The sequence below is a fragment of the Gymnoscopelus microlampas genome (genome assembly GCF_963454915.1).
Source record: "Gymnoscopelus microlampas genome assembly, chromosome: 13".
NCBI classification, from domain to species: Eukaryota; Metazoa; Chordata; class Actinopteri; order Myctophiformes; family Myctophidae; genus Gymnoscopelus; species Gymnoscopelus microlampas.
The window spans coordinates 31,611,409-31,630,613 of NC_139950.1; the positions used below are offsets into that span (position 1 = coordinate 31,611,409).

The 19,205-nt window shown below is 42.8% G+C and overlaps 2 protein-coding genes across 2 annotated transcripts in view; one reads left to right on the plus strand and one right to left on the minus strand.

Annotated features, from left to right (window-relative positions):
- The window catches only part of LOC311059179 (uncharacterized protein), a 431,271-nt gene that overhangs the window by 282,103 nt on the left and 129,963 nt on the right, over positions 1-19,205 (plus strand). The window lies entirely within an intron of this gene.
- srbd1 (S1 RNA binding domain 1) overlaps positions 1-19,205 on the minus strand; it is a 91,791-nt gene that overhangs the window by 33,553 nt on the left and 39,033 nt on the right. Inside the window, exons 15-16 of the mRNA XM_084076588.1 lie at positions 8,157-8,248; positions 117-199 (exon numbers count right to left, since the gene is read on the minus strand). Of these exons, the coding sequence (XP_083932714.1) occupies positions 117-199; positions 8,157-8,248 (175 nt within the window). The remainder of the gene's footprint in view (positions 1-116; positions 200-8,156; positions 8,249-19,205) is intronic.

The window sequence follows — 19,205 nt, forward strand, 5'->3', positions numbered from 1 at the left end:
CTGCTTTAGTTTAACTGAAAGCAGATGTTCCACTGACCAGGGACATGAAGCTTCCATAGAAGGAAGATCTCAGGGCTATAACACACACACACACACACACACACACACACACTCACCTGATAAGTTCCAATGCCTAGGTTTTTGGGATCAATCTTCACCAGCTCAGCCAAGGGATCTTGAACGCGTCTTCCAATGGACACTGCAAATATAACACACACATTTGTATTGTCCTCGGAAATATTAAATATGATAATATAACCGAATAATCAAGAAGCAATGTTTTTATATATATATATGTATATATATATATATATATATATATATATATATATATATATATATATATATTATATATTATTATTTTCTTATATATCAACAAATCGACCCAAAAAAAAAGATACTAACAGATTAACCACTTAACCACTATTTTATGCTTTGTTGTACAATGGTGGAGTGCAAAATTTGAGAAAATAGCTGTGTTACAAGCTTGTATGACGACACACTGTGAGTTTGTAGATCTGCTATTTTCACTATACTTTACTAAAGAAATCATCGTACATGAATCGTAAATCGTAATCGAGGCAAAGGTTTGAAATAATCGTGTCATAACGCCCAGCCCTAATCGTGAGCCGGCCGTCATAAAGTTCGTCTTAGAAAAATAACATCCATGACAATTTACCACACAGACAAGTCACGTTGACACAACAAAACAATGGTCTGTCTCAGGAGAGTCCATTAATTGTCTCTTTCATAAACTCGCCATCGAATTGCAGTTATTGAATATGCAAATCCATGTGACTTATAATTACAGAAAATGCAAATTGTCTGGATATTATGGCTGGCCTGAGGGCAGGCCAATTCTAATTGAGAACAAACCCCTCCTCCCCAGACTCAGCTGCCAGCCAGCCACAGCATGTACACCTGTCACATAGATGCTGCAAAAATGAGCCTCCTAGATATACTGTATACACGACACACATACATCCAAAAGGGGCACATTTTACTTAATATATACGGACGCATTCACAATGGGACACCTTTATGAAATTTCTCTCTCTCTCTCTCTCACACTCACACACACACACACACACACACACACACACACACACACACACACACACACACACACACACACACACACACACACACACACACACACACACACACACACACACACACACACACACACACACACACAGTAATGTTGCCTTTTAAGGACCATATCAGAGTCACTACATGCCCTTGTCCATTGTCAACATTTGCCACATAGTTTACATCAGCCTCGACCATTTATACTAAAAGGCCTTTATTTTTAAGCTAACATGTTTTAGTTTTGTCCAAATTACAGACTATACCTTTTTGTCAACATTAAAAGGACATCATATAATTGGTTCTCATGCTCTTGATAAAATTAACCTGTCTGTGTCTCATAAGAGGGCTGTGGACACTTCAGAAATCCGCCTACAAGTGACATCATCGTTAGGCAGTTTTTTTTCCCAAACAAGATTTCACATTTATTTTTTTATTAACACGAGAACAATGGCTTTGCATGCTAACTTATCCAGGAATAGAAAGCCTGCCGTTTCTATTAGCTTGGATTCGTCATCGATGATGGTCACTGGTAGGCAGGTTTCTGAACTGTCCAAAGCTGAATAGTTAACGTATAAATGGCTAAAGTGGTTAAAATGATGTGTCCTGTATCAACAAATTTAGCTGGGGACCCCCTGGAACCTCCCCAAGGACCCCTGGGGGTCCCTGGACCCCACTTTGAGAACCAATGGAATAAACAGCACAGAGATTTTCAATAAGGAGAATTACGTATGCCTACTCTAGCATCTGCACATTTCTAAAGTTACAATGTTTTAATACCAAATTGGCCAAATTGTCAAATATTATGTAAGAAAGAGGCAAACAAGCTCACAACGCCTAGCACTGCGAGGCGTTGTGAGCAATTTCACCAAAAAAAATCACAATATTTATCTGTGGGACTAGCCAAAATAAATATAATGTCTACTATTCTGTAAGTGCTTGTCAGGGTGGGGGGGTCCCCAGATCAAATATGATTATTTTGTGGGGGTTGTTGCCTGAAAAGTTTGGGAACCCTTGCACTAGACTAGTACACCAAATTGTTGCAGACAGGGTCAATCTCTGCTAATGCTAATCCAAATTAGACTGGTATGGTCCTTTAATGACTGAATCCGTAAGGTCTCATTGTGCTGTGAAATGGAGCCAAATGTCTTTTCCATGAAATCTGCTGCCAGGGACCGGTGACAAGGAGAAAAATGATAAACACACTGTACACATGTTCGTTCACGCACAGAAAAATATATGACATCACCACCACACACACGCTCAAATTGCCTCACAGTACATCAGCGTAAAAAAGGCATTTAACCACTTAAAGGGCGACTTCGCCCATTTTCAACCTGTCTTCATAAAAGACAGGTTCAGAGGAGGGCTGTGGACATTTCAGAAACCCGCCTACCAGTGACATCATCGATGGGGAGTCCAAGCTAATAAGAAACCGCAAAGCAAAGCAAAGCAAAGTTTGTTGTTTACCCAGGGTGTCGGACTAAGCACGAAGCTTGTTTCCAGCCGGACCCTGCATGGAAGCCTTGCTCAAGGGCTATTCAGCGGTGATTCATGATTGATGTGATGAATTGGGGAATCGAACTAGGGACCTTCCGGTATCAAGGCCGCCCCTCTAACCACTAGGCCACCGCTGCCGCAGGCTTCTTATTCCTGGAAAGTTAGCATGCTATAACGGAAGCCATTTTTCTCGCATTGATAAAATTTGTTTGGGAAAAGAAAAACTGCCTGATGATGATGTCACTGGTAGACAGGTTTCTGAAGTGTACACAGAGACACAGAGTAAAATAAAATGGTACCATGAGCATTAGTGAGGAGCAATTATATGAAGATAGGATGAAAATGGATGAAGTCGTCCTTTAGGCACCTATATATTTTGTTGCGTTTTGTTTGCGGATATAGTATTAGTGCTATTTTCGTTGTATTTATTTTATTTTCTATAATGATTATGCCCAAAATAGGGATGCCAAGATGATTAAGTGGTTAAAGTGAAATAACAATCAAACTGACACCGTCAGGGGGACTCAAATCCCATCCAACTGGTTGTACAATAAACAGGACTCTAACCCACATCATTATGGGACTTGAAACCACACAATATTAAAACTGTCAAAACTCTAGCAAGGAATTGCTGTATTAGTTATTGGACTTGAACCCACAAGCCCAGAGGATAATGGGACTCAAAACCAACTTGAAATCAAACACAGACATGGTGCACATTATAGCTATCTATTAATTGCTTCTATCCATCTATCAATCAATCCATCCCATGTTTTTTTCGTCATATGGAGGGGCTATTGTCAGAGTGTCCTTGAGCAAGGCACAGAGCTCTTTCTTGATAACTCACACAATATGACACAATACTTTTTCATGAGAAGTGTGTTATTTTGAGAGAGATGGGTTGGTACCATAGATATACATTTATAGAACGATATATATATATATATGATCCTACTTCAGTGTTCCCAGCCACTAGATTTGCCGGGAGACCTTTTTGGTACTGATATCAAAACCAAACAAATCTTCATATAAAACAAATGGAAGAGGCCCCCATGGATTGATTATAGTTACTTTTCCGTGTTTGACACGGTCACACAGCATTGCTTGGAGATGTACGTTCTATACATTCATTTCTATGGTCAGGACAGAGGGAGTATGTATTGAATCGAGGCTTGTCCTCCACTCTTTGGCTGTGGTGGGAGGCTGCAGCCTGAGATAATATTTAGACAGGGATGGAGTTTCAGCCCTGGCCTTGCTCACTGCACCACCAAAACTCTGCTCTTCTCTCCTCTCTCTCTCTCCTTTTTAATCTTCCTCCTTTCCGTTTACTATCCGGTCTTGCGCACGCCGCCTTAATATGGATCTGATTTGTAAATGGAGCCCTGTGCAATTCCCCAGCAGTTATTGAACTTTTACGAGCCAAATAAAGTTCTAGAAGGCCGAGGAGCAGAGAGGGAGAAAATGAGAGGAGGACTGGGAGACGAGCATATTATAGAGAGAAGAGAGCCAAGCAGAACAATTCTGTTGAACAGAACAGAATAAAATGCAATGATAAATATTAAAGGGCAAGGAAGGGATATGTCAATTTTTTTTGTTTCATCACCAGTTTCACATCTCATGGTTGAAGAAGCAATAAAAATGTTGACTCAGTCCAGGTTGTTCTCTCTCAAGAAACCCAGATCCTTTGATGTTAGTAGGATACTCCTACAATGTGTTCTATCAGAGCGTTCTGGCTTGTGTCTGGTTTTATGTCGCAATTTGCTGCAGTAAAAGCATCACAGTCGAATTAACAAACTCAACTGACAACTGAATTGTCTTGACCCTAGATTTGTTAGAGGGCATCATAAAATTGAGAACCAACAACAAGATAGGGGCTTTATTTCAATATGGCAGCCACCCTGCCCATGGTGTATTTACTTTATATTTCGTCTCACGATGGTGTCAATCACCAAAAATATCAGATCAACAACCTCTCAACATGTTTAGATCGTCTATTTTCGTCAAGAAGCACGTTCGTACGACAAAGTATAAATTAGGCATTGGCTGTTCCTACAGTCGGTGTTCCACCTAACGTTTAAAAAAGTATTTTGTCATTTTGAGATGTCTAGGATGTCTAGTCTGTGAGTGTGTGTGTGTGTGTGTGTGTGTGTGTGTGTGTGTGTGTGTGTGTGTGTGTGTGTGTGTGTGTGTTATATGTGTGTGTGTGTGTGTGTGTGTGTGTGTGTCTATCTATGTGTCCAGATCTAATCTCACAAACCACTGGACCGTCGATCAGTGCTCACACAAATATATATATTATTTTATAATTGAGAAAAACATTTTAGTCATATGTCATACAGTAGATATGTCAAAGATTACTGACGTCACAGGCTGGCCACATCAAGTCCAAGATCCACATTGGAGCCACACTTTTCCCCTTGTGGATCCCAAGATCTACAGAACATGATTCCATTTTCTAACAAGATGTAAATGACCAGTGTTGTTCTCTGGTTGTATTAGGTAGTACTGAATACAATGACTTGTTTGTGATTCATGTGTGTGTGTTATGCTGTGACTACTGTCACTATTACTAATGTTTGTAAGTTTTTCTAAGTTTTCTAAGTGTTGATGTGACGGTAGCTAATTTATTTTCCCTTTCGAAGGATTAACCACTTTCAACCTGGTGACCCTATCTTGGGCATATAATTATAGCAAAAAGATAAAAAAAAAAAAAAAAAAAACTAAACCAAAACATTTTCAAAAAATAACTAAAATAGCAGATCTCAAAACGTGTTGCGATGTGACATGTTGTGAGACTTAGATCAGTTATTTTTGCTATTCGTCATATGGTGATGTATATAGGGCACACATGGTTAATACAGTTAATCAAATTAAAATCAGATCATATTATCACTACAGTAGGTGTCACAAAATCAGTCTTGAGTGGACAATACTACATACAGTGTGCGCGCATGCATCCACACACACACACACACACACACACACACACACACACACACACACACACACACACACACACACACACACACACACACACACACACACACACACACACACACACACACACACACACACACACACACACACACACACACACACACTGTAGCCTCCTTGCCTCCTTGCCTACAGTATATGACCACAGCATCTAAAGCTGCAGTGCACCCAACTCATTTTACGCCTGTCCAAAATCATGGCTGTAAGCTTTCTCATGGCTTTCATTAGGAGTTTTAAAAATATGGCCCTCAGCTCTGGGTGACCACAGGAAACTAGTGAGGGATAATCCACCGTCGTCTGAGTTATGGCTTTTTATAGAGGAAGTCTGCTGGAAACATTCATTCTCCAAAAACTTCTGTTTGATTCTTTTTAACACAGTCCCATTTCTTTCAGGATTCTGGGGTTTCTGCTGGGTTTGGTTGGTGTGTACAGTGTAGACTGTGGAGTCAAGGAGGAAGGAAGCGTGAGAGACGGCAGGAGGGAAGGTATACAAAGAAAGGAGTTCAGAGTAACTGTGAATGTTAAGTGCTGTTATAATTACTTCCATCTCTGTATTTTATTAAATAGTTTTTGTTTGTTTTTTTACAATACATTTTCCCTTTTTCTCCCAATTTAGTCATTATGCTAATTCCCGATTAATTGTGTATTCTAGTCACTTGTCAGAAGTTGTCACTGCTAACTACAACTTTCCTTGTCTTGGCCAGGTCTCACTTGTAAATTAGGTCTTGAACCTCAAAGTGACTTTCCTGGTTAAATGCAGGTCACATTCATACATACTACAGCTGGTCCTAGGGTAAGCACAGACAATCACGTGTCTTCTCCGATACATGTTGATGTCAATGCCACCTGACAGTGAGGGGTTTCACCGGGAGGATAACACAGGCTTCCTGACGGACCTAGTGCATTGACAGGGATCGCCCTCCCTGCCCAGCTTCTCACCCTCGAACATAGGCAATTGTGTTCATTAGAATAAAGTAACACCTAATGATAATCTGGCCAAGCTGGATGCACTGTACTGTCCCTTTGGTGGTGGGCAGGAACGTTTACCCCTGCACCACCCGAGCACTGTTAAAGCATCTTTTTTTACTTAAATTGCCCCTCATGGCCACTTCCACCTTCTTTGATCACTTTCCTCTCCTCTCTCATTCCTCACACTCTTTTCCCCCCATCAGAGACAGCAGCTATTACGTTTCCACATAATGATTATGTGTGACATTATAAAAGGGGATACAAATACATGAATACATAAATAATTCCTCAATATAGCAAAACAGCTATCACACACAGCTTGAGGTGGGAAAGTCTTTTGTCAGTGTAGGCGTCAGTGGCATAAACAGTGATGGAATAATTGATGATGTAGCAACTTTACCTGTTAGATTCCTAAGTTAAAAAGTAAAGCCATGAACCTGCGGAAAGAGCCCTCTACTGGCAGTGACGTCAGGACTTCGGTGCTCTATGATGGACTCAGACCTTCACTCATTCAATCCATAAACCACTTTGGTCTCAAACATTTCTTGCAGAGGATGAGCCCTACACATTTTGGTGACCCCATATTTTGTCCACTGTGGCTAGCACTACCATCGGTCCAATTTCGACTTGTATACAAGATAATTCAATATCTAATGGGCAGATTGTCATGAAACTTGCCGAGCATATTCATCCTCCCTGGGAGATGCACCTGATTTAGTGACCCCCCTGACCTTTCTTCTAGCACCACCCTCAGGCCAAAATGTTAACTTTGCACACAATCTCATATCCCATAATCTAATAGGCACATTGCAGGATGAACCCTACTGATTTTGGTGGCCACATGGCCATTCCTCTAGCGGCGCCACCATACAGTATACAAGTAAGACGCGCGAACGCGGGAAGCGAACGCAGCTGGAAAATAACAATAAGAAGAATAGAAAGGAATGAGCAATTGTAGAGAAGTGGGTGGTACAAGGTGTTTTCAACTTGCCATCCGGCCTGAAATATGCACAAATGACATGGAATTCTTAGATATCCCAATAGATGAACTGGTGTAGATGCTTGTAGATGTGTTATTTTTGACTGTCGCTGCTATATTTTTCTCAGAGGAGTGTAATTAGTCACCCAGGGGCACAGGCGAATTTCAGCCACACTGTAGTGCATGCAGGCAATGAGAGCGTGAGTCACATGGGGGCAGCCAATGAGAGCGTGAGTCACATGGGGGCGCAGCTGCACACACACAGAGACACACAGACAGCACGGTTTCATAGTAGGCTTCACTTGCGCGGAGGCGCGCCTCCTTCCGCTGCGTTCGCAAAAATACATGCCACCATGTAACTCTGCCACTAATCATTTAGACATTCCTTCTTATCTTTTTAAGCCTCAGAAGTAAGACTGCTGGGCTCTAATGATGGCAATGTCAGTCAGCTCACTTTGATCTGGTTAGGTGTACAAAGCAGCATAGCCTCTAGAGGCTGCTAGCAGGGACTTAAGACTTATTTTTTATCTTTTCAATGGAAACTAATGCGATTCACATACTTAACTTTTACTTTTTGAATAGCATGCACAACCAATCAAATCGGCGAAGTGGGCGTTTGTCTGACCTGCGCTCCTCAGGTTAGGGTCCAGGTCTGGCATCTCCTTCACGGCCTCAGGACTCACACTGTAGATTGACGCTCCTGCCTCGTTGGTTATACTGGTGGAGAGAGAAAGAGAAAGGCGACAAGAATAAGGAGTGGAGCTTCAGGATTTTAATATAATTCATCTACAAACTACCTCCTCACTTTTATGTTTTTCTTTACTGACATTCAAGACATTCAAAATAACTCGGGTGAAAAGAGAAAAAATATATAGACAGAGAGATGATTTACGTTAATTATTATGCCCTCACATCAATGAAAAATAGGAATATTTTGGATTTCTCAATATTTAAATTTAGCATGCATTCTCAATTTGTATTGTACCCGACTTCTATTGTTCCTAAAAATAGTATAAATATTCGGGGACCACGCAAGTCAGGAACAATGCAAGTTGGGAATGCATGCCCCACTTGGTTATGCAAACCCGTTGTACCCGTATGTCTGTCTGCATCCATTTTATGCCCATATATGGAGATCTCTGTGTCTGTCTGAAGTTTGAAGTCGTTCTGTGAGCTTGTGATATCAAAGCGATGTCAGAGCATGACATCATCAGTGACACCAGCAGAGTTTATAATTACCGTATCTATGTGCCAGAGTAGTCTCCATATATGGGAATATTATGTTTGTGACGCCCACCGTCCACCCAATGTCGACCCTTAAGGCAATTTTAATATAGGGTGACGACTGGGACTGAAGACATTTCAACACAGCTGAAATGTTGGTAAGATTCCATGGGCCCTGGGCTGACAAGGTGCCCTCCAAGATGTCATGGGTAATAGATTTGATGATATAATTCAATAACAAGTGTGATAGGAAGGGGGTCCACTGCTGGTGACTGTGGTTCCCTTCAGCTGGAATGCAAAGCTGTGTGGAAGCAATGATCCAGGGTGAGAAATTTCACTCAAAGCGCGCAAACATACATGCGGCCACATGTTGGGCACTGTCGCAGAGTCGCCTAATAAAACTAACACTATAACATAGAAGCCTCCTGCAGCCAAGAAACATTACAAAAGTTGTTGTTTTTTCCACACTGTGGTTTACATTGCCGGCTTATTTTGGGAAGCATGCCCATTTACATTGCCACAAAAAAACTGCCTCATGTATTACTAAGCTTTTTTCATTCAAACCACTTACAGCTGAACCGTGGACAATCTAACAACATCATGTTTGTCTTTTATAAAACACAGGCTATTCGCCCAGCAGAGCCGTGCATCACCCATACAATCCGTGTGACGCAACTGCCATCTAGTGGCATGTTGAGTGTACTGCTACATGTATGACGGAAGGGACAGCAGATAGGGTAATTGATTCTGGCAGAAAGAAAGGATGATGATGAAAGTGTACTGTCAGCCACTGCACGCAGTTTCTAAAAGTTGTTACCAAGCAATTACATCAGCATCAGTGTGAGAAACTGATGGCAGCGTTGGTACTTACAACCTCAGGGAATTGAAAAAAGTGTGGGGAACTGAAGAAACAAATACTATGGGACAGAAGTCCCGAGCTCATCGTGCTCTACTGTCAGTGGATTAAGAGAAGGACAGACGGGTGCAGAATCTCAGCAAACAGTCAATAGAAACAGTGTGCACTCACGAGGTAATTTTGTATTTACCGCAACAGCAGTCTCTGACAAACGGAAGCTTTTCGGCTACCCCGCCTAGGAGGATGTGACCTAGCTGTATATATAGCTTTTTTGAAAATACAAATTACAATACACAATATAATAACATGCCTCAACAACTGAACCATTAATCATATTACAGTGTGTGTGTTATATGATACATTTTTTTAACCCAAATTAAATCGCTGTCAGTTTGAAGAGTTCATTCCTATGCCCCCATCCCCCTCCCAAATATCTGATATCTAAGCATTGCATTTTATGACATGAATGTGACCTAATTGGACATGAATGCACACATTGGCATGGATACAACTCCTTATGTTAATGTATTCAGTTTTACAGTAGGCCGCTTAACCTTCATGGCCATCCAGACAGGACTAAGGCACAACAATGTTACTGATATCCCGTGTCAGTGGTCACTAACGGCACCGATCCTGTCATATTAGCCTATTGTTGTGGCCCACATCTCTCAGATGGATGGCTAGAGAGAGAGAGAGAGAGGGAGGAAGGGATGTGAAGGAGACGGCAGAGTGGGGGTCAATTTCTTCAAGGCTGACAGATCTGGTGAGGGTCACCGCCTGCCCGAGTTAACATGAACCACACACACACACACACACACACAAACACAATTTGTGTGATGAAATCTTTGTGACAGTCACGTCCATCACGCAAACATACTAACGCACACATACATAAATTAACCCTCAATATATACAGTATGTGTAATGTGTCTTGAGACAATGTGTTGTGATTTGGCACTATAATAAAATTGAAATTGAATTGAAGAGCTGAGTGATATGAATTAAAAGTGATATAAAATGTATGGAAAAGATTGCACCATACAGTGTCTTATTATTATGACATTGTCATGTTTTGTTTAAACACACAGAGGGTTTCAACAGTATACCTCCATGTGTTTATTTACAAGTTTTACAGAGGTTTAAGGGGAATAATTTGCATGAATAATTATTTCCTTTACATTGTTGAAAAATGCAATAATAATAGCTTTATTTATACAGCACTATTCAAAACATGAGTTGCAAAGTGCTGAACAGCAGTTGGAGCATAAAATATATGCTTATACAATGAAAAGAAAATATAGTGTATATCTCAAGAATCAATCACATATATATGTTTTGACCCATTTGGAGAATTCCATATTGTCTAATACCCAAACACAATCCCAGGGGCTCAATGGGTGTGTTGTTAACAAGAAGTGGCACAGATCTTCTGATGAGAATTACATTTCAATCAGCTTGTCCTCTCTGGCTCCCCCATCACCTCCTCTGTGCTCCTCATGGCTGACATTTCACCATGGTTACGCCTCTAACGAGCACTGGCAGATGACCTTCACAGAGGTCAACGCTGAACTGGTCATTAACCCCCCGCATCCTCCCACCCCACACAACACATACTGTATACATGTATGTGCACATGCACATGCACGCACACACAAACTAACCTAACGGAAACCCTGACACACAAATAGACATGTGTGCGCACACATACACCAAAGGACACTATCACACACACTACACACACATTAGAACTAGAATTGAAAGAAAACATTTAAATGGAATAAAAATGTAAAACTAGTCTTTACAAAAAATGAAAAAACGATAACTAACTGTAACAGTTTTGTGTATTTACAAAACCAATCAAACCCACTTTGAAAACGAATACAAAAATGCAAAAGCATTACTTTGCCCCCCCCCCCCCCCCATTTTTTTTTAACATGCTCGCACACAGAGGCTCCCTCTCACATCTTTCACCAGCGTACACTGTAGGTTCAGAGGCCACCAGTGGCCACTGCCATGTCTGAACTAATTAGGCCTGCCACCGGGGCTGCTGGGTAAAAGAACTGTCATGGATACAGCTCAGAGCCCTGGATGCTGTGTAGCGACAGCTTGGATCACTGCCATCCAGCAGAAGGTTGTCTGTGCCCTTGCTCTCTGGCCTAAGTGGTTGAATGTACACCAGCAATGCCAACGAAGGAAGACACGTACACACTACTCACTGGCGGAGACAACACAAAGGCCTGCCTTCAGCCCTGTCCCATCCTGGGGCAAAGTCATGGGCAGGATGCCCTGTCTGTCCAGCTACTGTACCTCTCTAAGACACACCCTTGGGCCTGACACACACTCACACATGCAGGCCCTCTCTAACCCCTCAAGACCACTGACATTGGAAGAGATGGATACACAGTGATACTTCATTATAGCCCACTGACAGTCACACACACACCCGTCCGTGTGTGCCCACACACACATAGACACGCACACGCACGCACACGCACACACACACACACACACACACACACACACACACACACACACACACACACACACACACACACACACACACACACACACACACTAAATCTTAATTAAAACAGCTCATCATATCTTCCAGAGAGGAGAAGGGATGATATCATCACCACAGTAACTTGATACAGAGGACAAAAAAGGCAGGGGGGAGAGAGAGAGAGAGAGAGAGAGAGAGAGAGAGAGAGAGTTGAATGAAAGCAGGAACGTTGTTTTGGGATAGGATGGTAGGACTCTTCAATCATCTTTAAAAGAAAACTAAAGACTTTGAAACATAAACACTAAAAACGCAGTCATTGGAAACCTGCAATACCTGTATGCATATTGCTCCACCAAGCATGTGTGCTACTAAATTTAAGCCAAAGAAAAAGAAGAAACGGCATAGGGATATTAAATAAAATTTACTATCCATCTTTCTTAGCTTGAACCTCAAATTAAACACACATTCTCCTTTTGCATATTTCTTGATCATTGCATCCATCAATACCCCACACACAAGGCCAAATGTGGCCTAATGTAAGGTCTAATTCTACCAAAGCCCTCTTTGCTGTTTCCACTCTTCAGTCACCTTCTCCACTTTCTAGGCAAATACAGAAACATTTTTGAACAGACATGAATTTTATTCTATGCACCCCGAGTACGGTAAATTGAATTTTCAAAGCTTTGAAGAGGTTGTGCTAACTCAAGCCAACCTGAACACATGGCCAACAGAATCCGTGGAGTGGCAGTAGAGCCGTCTTCAAGCCCAGAACTTGGCATGAGTCTCAGAACTGAGAAACATTTGACCTATAGAATTTCATTAAGATATTGCCGGTGTCATAAAGACTGACTTCTGTGCTGTCTTTTAACCCGTTAAGACCTGAGGCCGATTCTACAAATGTCTTCTAAATTAAAAAAAATCCTATGTTGCTATAATTTCAGTGGTTCTCAAACATTTTCAAGTCAAGGACCACCCAAAATGATATGTATTTGGCCACAGACCCCCATCTCAAGTGTTCCAGGGACCCCCAGAAGCAAAGATTTGACTTTTGTTAGATTTGTTTTTGTTTGATTTTGACAAATGTTTGCTTAAAGATTTTCAAAAATGTTCACGATTTTTTTTTAATGAGCTTGTATATCTTCTATTTTTTAATAGCCAAAGAAATCTAAAATGACACAGATGCGTTCCCGGATTGAATGGGTTAATATGGATACTGTACAGCACTACTTTGTGGACATAGAGCCGCGCATGTAAGAGGGATTTTCACAGAAAGTTAATAACTTTTTGCTTTAAAATTGCACCTCATCTGAATGTCTGAATGGAAAAGTGAAGACAAACCGGGTTCAGAGACAAAAGGAGCAGTTTTATATTCTATAAATGCAATCACAAGTTCAATCATCGACTATATAAAGTTGAAGTTCCGCGTCTGTGGCGGGTGCACACATGTTGCACGTCTGCGCCAGGCGCACACATTATGCCCATATGGGTTGGACATTTGTGACATGTTGTCAATGTAATTCCACTAACGACAGGCAAGGCATGGGGCAACGTGGGGCTTTACGCTGCGTTACCAGCCCAAATATGGACATGTCTGACATCAGTGCAAATCGGTAAATGCCCATGAATGGAGATACCCACAGGTGTGCCCAGATTATGCCCATACATGTACGGTAGATCTCTGCCGTCAGCACAAATCGGAATATTCGGTTTCTATTGTGAATGATAACACATGCCCATATATGGAGATGCCCTATGACAGAGAAACAGAGAGGGAGAGGGATAGGAAGAGGGAGAGAGGGAGGAAGAGAGGGAGACGGAGCAGGGGAGGGAGGGAGGTAAAGGAATAGAGAGAGGTGAGAGGAGGTCAGAGGGAAGGAGAGCGAGGGAGAGAACCTATTTGACCCACGCAATAACCTGGCCAATGCTGGGTACCACAACCTCGACACTCTGATCAACGTCGTCAGTGCAATAACCCGCAGGTCAAGCTGATTGTGCAGTGCTTCATGCCATGTTTTCCGTTTGTGGTAGATAAATCTTGCTTAATTTACTAAAAATAATAAAACACTATAAACCGATGACGATATGACGATAAGATGACACAAAGCTACACATTTTTATACATGAATCAAAACATGAATGAAATAGGTCATATTTTGAGTTAACTCTTATTTTTATTATCTTGAACTTCACCGTCATAGAGGGAATTCCAAACTATAACAAACATACATGCACCAACAACCCAGTCCCTGTCCCAGCAGCTCAAACAGCTTGGGTCCATTGTTCAGTCAGCTGCAAAGCCTGTCCTCAGGGAAACTAATTGAGGGAGGGAGGGTCCCTTACGAACACAAACGCACACACGCAAACACACGCAGATACACGTCGTGTCTGAAAATGATGACATTTTTCACAGAGAGAGCGTCCAAATGGCAGGTGTCAGAGGCCGTCAGTCTCTAGCGGGGCGCTAGGAGGCAGGCAGGCAAGCACACACATAGACACACACACACTCAACTGCCAGCGCGAGGCACGTCTGAAAAGAGCAAAGCCTCACAGACACTCACGTCAATCTGGGAGGAGGGCTGGGCAGATGTCACACACACACACACACACACACACACACACACACACACACACACACACACACACACACACACACACACACACACACACACACACACACACACACACACACACACACACACACACACACACACACACACACACACACACACACACACGCACACGCACACACACAAAAATACATGCATGTCACACACACTCATCACACATGTTGGTCACATGCAAGGCCGTGCACCCCAACAGTTGCACCCTGAGGGGAGGATGACAGAGAGGGAGCGACGAAGGAGTGACAGAGAGTGACCACCAGTGGGGGGATTGTGGGTGGGGGACCGCCACCTGCCAGTGCCTAAGGTTCTAGCCCTCCTAAACATGCACCCACACAGCTACCCAAACATGATGGTGGCTTTATACTGGCTGGACACACACACTATACCAGTGTATTGCTGAAGACTAAGCAATGTATTGTGTTCTGTAGCAATGAAGGTGTGAAAAATTACATCTTGGGTGGTCAACACTCTGACCGGCTTCCCTCCCCCCGAACACGGGCCTCGTACTGTATATCTGCTTTATACACGGCCGGATGCATCGTGGTAGATTCGAACCCCCAGACTCTGCGGTTGTGGGCATGTACTTTACCACTGCGCCACACCATGCTCTTCATCCTATTCGACCTTACACTGATGGGCTCGAACTTGACCGACCACAGGCAATGGCCAAGGGCCGATTCATTTTCTTTTTTTCGTTTTTTAACAGGCTTCAAACCTTTGTAAGTTTGCACAAATCAAGCAGTCTACCACCCAATGCTCGCTTCAGCCGACTAATGGGCTTGTTGAATTTCAAGCTTGAAGGAAAATAATTCACCTAATCAATTCCTTTCTACTTCTCTTTTGCTTCCCCCATTAACGTGTGTTATTCAGACATCTGATTTCTGAGATAGAAAAAACATGAAGGCATGTTGTTGAATCGTGTCATTAACCACATTTAACCAGGCATCCTTATTGTGAGCATATGTTTTTAAATAAATGAGGAAAAAAAATAGCAAAAGCGACAATATACAAGCTCCACAACACAGCGCAATGTGACACGTTATGAGCTTGTAGGTCGGCTATTTGCGCTCTTTGTCGTCGTACACAGGGATTAAGTGATTAAGGAAGTTCAAAGAAAACGTGATGTTAGGGATACACATGAATATCAACATCTGGTCGACAAATATACAATGCTATTTTTAAGTGATGTTGACCAGATTATTCCTCACAACATGAAAATGAAGATGACACTGGGTAGAATGAATATGTGCACCTGAACACTACTACAGTACTTAGTAGTCATGTCATGACTCTGAGGAAGGTCGAAAGACCGAAACGTCAGTCAACCATTACTTGCACTTGAAAAATAAAAGGCTTAAATTGTCCGTGTTGCTCCAGCGTTCATCTCTTCTTGCATCTATTGTCCCTACCCTTGTGACGCACCGGACTGGCCGTTTAAGGCTGAGGCGCAACAGTAGAATCACTTTGTTCTCAAGTACTTTCCCAGACTTTTTCTTATAAATTCCTAAGCTTTACCAGCCATCAGTTACATTGGCTTACTTTTTTTTATTTTTTTATCCTACTATAATTCTAGTAACCTCTGTAGTGGTAGGTGAAGCTACCCGGTTCTCCTCAGTGGCTGGACCAATTGCTCTGATTTTGCACACAGCCATTGACCATTACCATCTGAACTTAACTGTGAAGCCCGTTTTTCAATTTCATCAAATCTCAGCTTCTTATTAGCGTTTATGTGTCAAACAATGTCGCCTCCCGGGTTGCCAGATCATGTGCGCATATCCCCCCACGGATGCGTCGACCGGGTATGGTCTAGTTATTATAATTTTTATCCCTCGATTTTGTAACCCTTTTTTCACCCGGTGCCAATTTTCTAAATGGTCCTGGGCACTACATTCCCCCCACCAGCCTAGGGAGCCCAGGGCCGAGCTCATGCCTCCTTCAGTGCATGAGACCCAACTGAGCTTCTTGTCACCTGGCAGGGGGGAGTTTCCCCGGTTGGACGTAGCGCCTGGAAGGAACACGTTATTCCAACAAGTTCCCTTCCCCTCCATCAGGCGCCCTGGCTGACCAGGGGGAGGCAGTACAGTGACCTTGTGAGGGTATTAACTACCCTGGGAGACACGGGGAGAACATGCAAACTCCACACAGAGTAGGCCCTTTCGCCAACCCCACCTAGGGTATGGGTGCTGGTGACGCGGAGGAGAAGACACGCCCCCAGCGCCCACGGCGGGAATCGAACCCAGAACCTTCTAGCTGTGAGGCGACATCACTACCGACTGCGCCACCGTGCCCACCATTGGCTTACTTTTATTGTGGACCTATAGTACATAGCAATGTTGTTTATCTGATCCTCTGTAATTACGAAAACTGTATATGAAAAAAACAAGGTAGCTCAAGGCAGGTCCTATTCATCTCTCCTCCCTCTGTGAGTCAAACATGTTAACATTAGCCTGCGATCCAGCGAGGTTGCTCTGCAGTATAGGCACTAACTGTATATAGACATGCAGTCTCTCCGGCTGACCTGCACTTTCTCCACCCATCTGTCAAGCCATGCAATCCCACTGGTCTGTAATTAAGATAGAAGTCACATAGAGCCTGGCGTAGAATACGGCCAGTTTCCTTGTTTGTCTGATGCAACATACAAAGCAAGTGTTTTAGTTTATACTATACAGTATATATACTGTATATACTGTATATATATATATATATATATATATATATATATATATATATATATATATATATATATATACACACACACATGTACATACATATGTATATATGTACACATATGTATACTGTACTGTATGTTATTACTGTATGGCCATGGATCAGATTGGGAAGGTCTTTTCTTTGGAAATTCTGGTGGATTTACAGAGATTTTAATTTCTCCAATGCAGTGGTATCTGAACTGTATAAAACATTAAGCAAAAGTGGGTCACAAGAAACCATGATGGACAAATAACTGTAAAATGTATTAAATTATTATTTACACACTGTGACCAACTGATTTACTGATCAATACAAAGTTGAGAAACCAGATGAGATTTAATGCTTTAATTAGTCCATAATGTCAGTGACAGGGATAACCTTGCCTTGAGCCTCATTGTCCTCCACCGGAATTAAGACACAGCTCACACACAGGCGTTTCCATGCCTCTACATCCATCTAGCCATCTATCTGTCCATCAATCCACCCCTCCCATCCTTCGGTGCCTTCTATCCATCCTTACAGCCTTCGGTGAGGCCAGTTCTCCTGCTCCCTGATACACTGTCATCTGTTGCCCTACCACTAGATGTTCATCTCAGCCTGGCCCCAGGACCACGCCTGGACACAGGACATGACAAGGATACACACACAGAATCTTCCCCATCAGCCAGCCTGTAATTATAATATGATCTCATCCCAACCAGGAGCATGTTACAGGGAGAGAAGTGAGCCCCAGTCAAGGACACTATGTGTGTGTCCAAACTGGAGATCAGGGTGATTGGTGTTATGGACATTTCACTTAGTGATCCTTCACTGAGCAAACCACACACCCACACACACACACACAGAGGCTGGTGAAAACATATGGGTAATGTCCACAATGTCCTTCCAGAGCGGACATTTAGGTCAGGCCTGTCTCCTCTCCTCTCACTCTACTAAGAACTAAACTAAAAGCGGTTTGTTGGCTCGTAATCACAGGAGAGACATTTTGGTGCTATCTACCTAACTTTAAAAGGTGCTGCTGTATATAGCACCTCAGCCATCCCCAAAAACCACTAGAGATCCCTGAGGTGGCGCTCGGTAAAGTGGTAAAGTCCCACCACAGAGGTTGTGGGTTCGAATCCACCGTGTTGTTTCCGGCTTTGTCGGGCGTCTATGCGAACACAATTGGCCCGTGTTCGGGGGAGAGTGATTTTTTTTATTGGTCATTACACATGCTCCTACAGGCTGGGGCGGCACCTTGTCAGCGGGGACTGTTGGGCTGGAGGAGTAGGACGAAGGCCCTACGTCCTCCCGGTGGGGGCTCCTCATTGGCAGGTGAGCCAGTATAGGATACAACAGCAGTGACAACACAGTTGGCCTCAGCGCTGCACAGACTGCACAGTCAAATCCTCACATAGTAGTTTGCAGACCCTGTACAGATATACTGTAGTCTAATGCTCAGGGCACAGCCCGCCTACTGTATCCGCTTCCGTTTTGAATGTCCACGGCTAGCAAGCTAACAAGCTAACAAGGCGATCTACTGCATAATGCAACGTGCCTGCTCTTCAAATGCTCCTGCATTGTGGACTTACGGTACTCCCATGCTAAGCAAAGTCCATCTTACAGATATCGCTGGTAATTCCTTTCTTTATGACTTTGCGGGGTGAAATGCTCTCTGTAATTTTTTGCACAGGGCGCTGCCATGTTTGTTTTCAACAGCTTCGCGGTCGTTATTGCCAAGCCCCCAGAACAGAGTGGGAAAAGTGAAGCGCCTTAGTA